Source organism: Grammomys surdaster, unplaced genomic scaffold (genome assembly GCF_004785775.1).
Source record: "Grammomys surdaster isolate TR1022 unplaced genomic scaffold, NIH_TR_1.0 198, whole genome shotgun sequence".
Classification (NCBI taxonomy): Eukaryota; Metazoa; Chordata; class Mammalia; order Rodentia; family Muridae; genus Grammomys; species Grammomys surdaster.
In genome coordinates, this window is record NW_021604643.1 from 7767744 (window position 1) to 7774371 (window position 6628).

The window sequence follows — 6628 nt, forward strand, 5'->3', positions numbered from 1 at the left end:
CTCTCTCTCTCTCTCTCTCTCTCTCTCTCTCTCTCTCTCTCTCTCTGTGTGTGTGTATGTCTGTGTGTGTGTGTGTGTCTGTGTGTGTGTGTGTGTCTGTGTGTGTGTGTGTGTGTGTGTGTGTATGTTCTTGTTTCTTACTGCTGCATCGCTTACTCCAGACTAGCTGGCCTGAGAGCTTTCAGGTGATTCTTCTGTGCCTACCTCCCATCTCCCCACGGGAGTGCCAGGATTACAGGTGTGCATCACTGCATCTGACCTCTAATGTGCTTTCTGGGAATCTGAATTCAGGCCATCAGACCTGCACAGCGAGGACTTTCACTCACTGAGCCGTCTGTCTCACCAGCCTGATTAGAATGTTTTTGCAGGTGGTTGGGAGTAGAGCGACTATTTTTTCTTCTCAAAATCTTATTGACAATAGTTCACCTACACTATGATTGTTATCTAGAGCCCTGTTATTTTTAACTCCTAAGAACGTGATAGAAACTCAGAACTGGAAACCATTTCATCCTCTTAGGATCCCTGGTTGATCTGATCTGAACACACACCAAAGCATTAGCAGAATGTTCTGGGATCCTAATTGGTGGGAGATTATTTTATTGGTTTTCAGGATTCTTTTTTAAATTCATGATCAGGGTTCTAAACAGTCTAATTGAAATAACTAGATTTTCAGAATCTTGGCCTGATGCCAAGAGGGTGAAAAGCTACTTGTCTTAGGGAAGCGTTGGGGAAATGCAAGAGGCATGCTTTTAGTCAGCTTCCTTTCCAGATTTGAGAAGTTTACTCAACTAATGTCTGTCTTTCTGCATCAAGTGTTAATGGTTATGTTGCTGCTGTGGGTCAAAGCTCAAACATATGTAAGCATATCTGGGGTGTTGTAGCAAACTACCACAGACCATAGAGTGAGTGGTTCATAAACAGCAGGTCTTTCTTTCTCACAGTCCTGGGGTTTTGGAGGTCCAAGATCAAGGTGCTGGCAGATTCAGAATCTGGCAAGGATTCACTTCCTGCTCACAGACAAAGCCTCTTCTCTGTGTGTCCTCACCAGGGAGAAAGGGCAAGAATTCCCTTTGCCAGCCTCCTTTTATAAAAGTGTTAATCTCATTCATTGACATTCCTTCTTAGGACCTAATAAGCCCCATATTTCTAATACTCAATTTGGAGGTATTGGTAAGAAGTTCCCATGAATTTAGGGGTGCACAAGCATTCATCTGCAGACTCAGCACGTCTCTTCCTGCTATGGAAGCCAACCTCAAAGGTTTCCAAGAAGCCTGAACAAGACATTAAGGTGGTCACAAGGGACATCTGATAGGATTCAAATTGACAAGGAAAACCCTAGGCCACTAGGATACAGAAAGGTAGGGCATCTTCATTATAAATAAAATTAACAGTTTGAGATTCCCATAAAATAGGAAAAGATTCCTACTCAAGGTGGTATACAACCACCCCTTAAGTCTAGCTTATCGCTATGTTAACATTTTTATTAAAGATATATCTGTATAAAAGACATAGCCCTGTGTGAGCAACCTTTACACCAAGTGTTAATTGTGCTAGATTCTTGATTCTCAGCTAGCTGGAGGTTTCAACCAGACGAGTGGGGGCTTCCATTCCCTCCCTGTATCACATAATACACCCTATCTTTCTGTTCTGCTCCAATGTCAAGGGGTGTGGGTATGTTCTGCCCTTCTAGGGAGGGAGAGGATAGTTTGTAACAAAGAAACAGCAATATCAAGACAGATGCAGTAGTGCTCTGTTCTCAAACCAAGAGTCAGAATTAAGGCAGGCAGCATTCCACCAATAAACAAATTTCTGTGCCTTAGCCCAAGGTCACAGCTGAATGTCTCCACTGTAAAGTCTGCTGTTGAGACTGCAGTCAGAGTTCCGCTAGTAAAACAGATGCCTACAATGTGGCCAACCCCAGCTTCCGTCTCTTGCACTTATAACCAGGCAACTTGCACATTCCTGTAATCTCAGCTCTGGCATTCAGGGGCAACCTTCTCTGCCTGTTAAGTTTGAGGCCAGGCTGGGATACATGCCACTGTCTCAAACAAGCACAAGACTACACTCATGTTGCAAGGGCTTCCTTAGTCTTTCCTCTTTACAGAAGACAGACCCCAAATCCTTGGGACCCAGCTTATACACATTCACCATCTTGGATTCTTGCTTAAGTGGCCAGGTCCATTCAGATCATTCTCCTCTGCACTCTCCTCTTCCAAGCTGTTTCCAAGATCCTTCGATAACCTCTACTGAAGGGTGCTGTTTCTTTTCCCTGACACTATGTCAGTTATCCCAAACACAATTTCTGGGATCAAGTTTCTTTGGTTAAAAGAATTAAAATTAAAATTAAAATTAACACATAGACATTTCAGGGGCCTTTCCTTTTCTTCTTTACAAAGTGTGCTTGTCTTAGCATAATATTAAGAAACCCCTCCTTGCAGTATGGATTTGAATCTGGGTCATATTTACTAATGATGGTTTAGTGAGAAATCCTATCTCAAAAAAAAAAATGGGTGGCGACCACTCCAGCAAACCACACAGCTTCAGTCAATAGCCTCCAAGCACATACATACAGCTGTGTGTGTCCACACACATGCACATGCATGTACTACACATGCACACAACCCTTGGAGTGGGTGATAGTGCTGCCATTTTATAAATCCACAAACCTCATTCAAATGTTTGAGTTTGTCAAAGTTACACAGTTATTCAGTGACAGAGGTGAGAGTCAATCTAACAGTGCTCAGTGTCTGATTTCAAATCATTCTCTTCTGGGTTGCTTAAGGCATCATGATGAAGGAAGGGTTGGGGACATCACGACAAATCCACTATCTCAAGATTGGTGTCTGGTTGTTACTGAACAACTTCCTGTGTGGTCTCTCACCCCTGTTGCCCTAGGTTCTGAAGTTGCTTCTGGTGGCCTGGGACCGCCGTCTCATCTTTGCCATTGGAACCTCCAGCACCACTGGCGAGTCCGACACTGTCATCTGGAATGAGGTGCACCACAAGACAGAATTTGGCTCTAATCTCACTGGCCATGGCTACCCAGACGCCAATTACCTGGATAATGTGCTGGCTGAACTGGCTGCCCAGGGTATCTCTGAAGACAGCACTTCCCATGAAAAGGACTGAGGCGGGAGGGTACTGGGGACCGCTGGACAGGAAATGGAGAGAGTCAAGGTAGAGGTTGATGCCATGCCTCCTGACTCCCTCATTTCCCTTCTTGTATTATCCCCACCTCTCATCCCTCTCAGTCACAGAGGGAGCTGGATTAAGGTGATGTCATTCATAAACTTCATCCAATGCAAACAAGACGTGGGATGAGGGCCAACGTCTTTCTGTCTCCATGGAGTCTTCAGTACTGGGTAGGCAAGAACCTGCACCTATCCCCATCCCTTAGCAGGGGTTATGGTCAGCACACTTAATGTATGGGAGTGTTGAGGCACTCCATATCCTGGCCTCTTGGAGCTGAGGTCCCTCTCCTCATCTGGCTTCTTGCTGCTTTCACTCTGCTTTGAGAGTGGAGTTTCTGTTCTTTTTTTTTTTTTCCTCCACTAGAGTCAGGGAGCTCTCACTGTGCAAGATTGGAGAGAGAGGTGTAGACTGACGTGACATCAGAAATTGGATGCCTTGGTGCAGAGTAAGGAAGCAGTTTGTGTTAAGAGGGTCAGAGTCAAATGCCTCTGGGAGTGTGTCCCTAGTGAGGAGTCTGGACCCTTCCTTCCTCCTCATCCATTGACCTGTGCATAGGCATCTGATTCTCTCAAGTGGATGGAAGGACTCAGGGATCCCTCTCTGGGTTGGCGTGCCATGATACTGTTTCCAACTAAGCGCTCTCTGATCCAGTCATAGCCTGCATAACTCACTGAGCATCTGCAGTATCCTCAGGGAGAGGATCCCATAGCCTTCTTCCCAGCTCATTTCAAACCAGCTCAGTTTCATCAAGTCACTGTGAGTTGGAGCCCACACCAGGCTCTTTGTCATCTGTGTGTGTGTGTGTGTGTGTGTGTGTGTGTGTGTGTGTGCGTGTTTTATTGGGAAAGTCCCATGATGTCTCTGAATTCTGTTTCACATACCAAATCCCAATTCTGTTGGGGATCCAATAGTAAAAGTATGGCCCTTTGACTTTTCTCAGCCTTTGCCAGCCCATCTCATGATAAACTTGGACCCTGTTGAACACAGAGTTGCACTTGGGAAGGTGTGTTGATGCAAGAGCTATATGCAAGAGCTAGATTGACCCTTCTCTTTCCTATTAATATTAGATCAGAGCCAGGCTCCACCCAGTCTTGTTTATATGAGAGCTCAGTTCATCTTCCCGCAGATTTGCTAGTTCAAGGCCAGAGATATTACTGTTCCCCATCCCAACCCCCTTCTCCAGCCTCCATCTAGTATAGATTGGCCAAAGCCATGGTGGCAGGAGCCTCTTTAGTTCATTCCTAACACAGGAACACATCCTGGTCTCCTCTAAACGGCATCTGGGTGGTATCCCAAGGCAATCTATCCCCAGAATCTCCTCAACTTTTGTCCCATTAAAGAATGAATTAGGTGTCAGGTAAGAAAGAATGGAGAATCAAGAAGGGAAACCAATTTCCCCTTTGGACATGGGTTCTTTTAACTCTGTGTTTGTTCCTCTGGATACTAATTTAAACTTATATACCTCATGTCTTGAGGGTTTGAAATATATATATATATATGTTCAATGGCTTCCATCATTGTTGACATTATTGCTGTGTCCAGTACAATCACCCAAGTGTCCCTAACCCAGTTCCCTGGTGCTGAGTTTTCTTTCACTCTACAAATGGCTAATGAAACTTTAATCGCCTCCCACTAGGGGGAGCTATGGTAGGAGGGAATGTTCGACCTTCTTAGTCCAACCCGTCCTATCAATTTGGGGGGTGGGGGCAATTTTGTCTCACAAGCCGAGCAGAAGATTGCTGAGTTCACTGCACCTCGGGGAAAATTCATGCCAAAGTAGAGAAAGAGACATCAGAACTAAGTGGAAGGCACATATCCACAGGAGTTAAAGTCACACCCTTTTAATAGATTAACACATTTCAGAGATACTCAGACCCTCAATGAGGGCTTACAATCATTTTTGCCTTTAGTACTCTGTTACCTACCTTCCCTGCTTCTTGGCAAGAAGGATGAGAAATTAGACTGGGAGTCCATGGATAGGAAAGTGAAGCAGAGTGAAGAAGAAATGAAAGCAGGCTCTGAGATGCATGAATGGCCAGTGGGAATGTTTTCATGCAGCAGAGGAGGTAGATGCAGGACAAGTGAAAGGAAGAGCCCAGAAGGACATCTCAGGGAGTGATTGTTCTAGAAGAAAAACCATTTTGAGGGTTAGTCTTCATGCCTTCAAGAATTTCCCCAGAGGACTTTAAAGTGCCCCGTGCCTCGTTTCCTTCTTCCCTGAGGATGCTCTGAGAGGCTACCTCACCCTCAAGTTACACTCTTTCAACTTTGTGGGCTGATGGAACCTCGGCAGTCTCAACAGTATGTCAGTCAAAGCATTGGCTGATACCTTACTCTTTCTCTTGTGCCAGCCCAAAAATATACAGAATTGGTTTCAATAAAATTAGGCCCTGGGCACGAGCTACTTTGCTCCAGAGTATTTCCCCAAGAGAAGCCCTGGTGTGCTCTACTGGGCCACACAGGGCCTCCAGGCCTTTTCTTTTACAGTCTCAGCACCAGCAGCCATGTTTTCCCTTCATGAGACTCCAGGGGTGACAAATGGGATTGGAGACTCACCTTGTGAGATGCTTATCCCTTGAAAAGCTATGTGGTATATCTGTGGTTGTCTGTGCCTTTGTGCTTCCATTCCCCTCTCCTTTTTGTAAGATTCAAACTTCCATGTGATTTTATACTTGGGTCAAAAGTACTTGTCCTGGTATCACACTGTTGTGTGCATGAGAGGATTGGGAGAAGGCTGCTGTGGCCCAAGAAATAACCATTGCCCCCCCCCCTGCTTGTTGGTGGTCACTTATATCTCAGTGGAGTTTTCTGGGAGAGGGCTGGTGAATGTCCAGATGTCAGGTGTTCTGTTTGTAACTGCTGTGATTTGAAGTTGTTGATGTTGTTCTGTGGGAGGACATTGCCCCCTGGTGCTCATGAGGTGTATATGCAGAACAATAAACTGCAAATGAACAAGCACAAATTGATGTTCCTCCTGAGGGGCTGCTTTTGTAGAAGTGCTTTGGCACCTGTCTCAGAAGCACGAGGATTACTTCCTTTATCTGTGGGCAACCTCAATCCAACTAGTTTGATAAAGGGAAACTCCCCTTTCTTCATTTTCTAAAATCTCCCACATTTCTTCTACCCACACACTTGACCTGGCTTGACTCTGAGTTCTCCTCAAAGAAACAGGCCATAAAGCAACGGAAATGAGTATGCGAACTTGTGGGGGTAAGGGTCATCTTTAAAAACATAGACATTGGCTTCTTGTGTGTTGGGGGATGCATGTGTGTATGAGGGACTGTATGTGTGTGGGAGGTGCATGTGTGCGAGGAGATGCATGGTTGTATAAAGGGGTGCATGTGGAGGTGGTAGATGTGTGTGGGGTGCATTGTGTAGGGGTACTGTGTGTGTGTGTGTGTGTGTGTGTGTGTGTGTGTGTGTGTGTGTGTGTGTG

The 6628-nt window shown here is 45.3% G+C and overlaps 1 protein-coding gene across 1 annotated transcript in view; it reads left to right on the forward strand.

The window, feature by feature from the left end:
* Positions 1-6148, forward strand: part of Dtx4 (deltex E3 ubiquitin ligase 4) — a 34363-nt gene extending 28215 nt beyond the window's left edge. Inside the window, exon 9 of the mRNA XM_028770176.1 lies at positions 2896-6148. Coding sequence (XP_028626009.1) covers positions 2896-3129 — 234 coding nt within the window. The 3' untranslated portion in view covers positions 3130-6148. The remainder of the gene's footprint in view (positions 1-2895) is intronic.
* Positions 6149-6628: the final 480 nt, after the last annotated feature.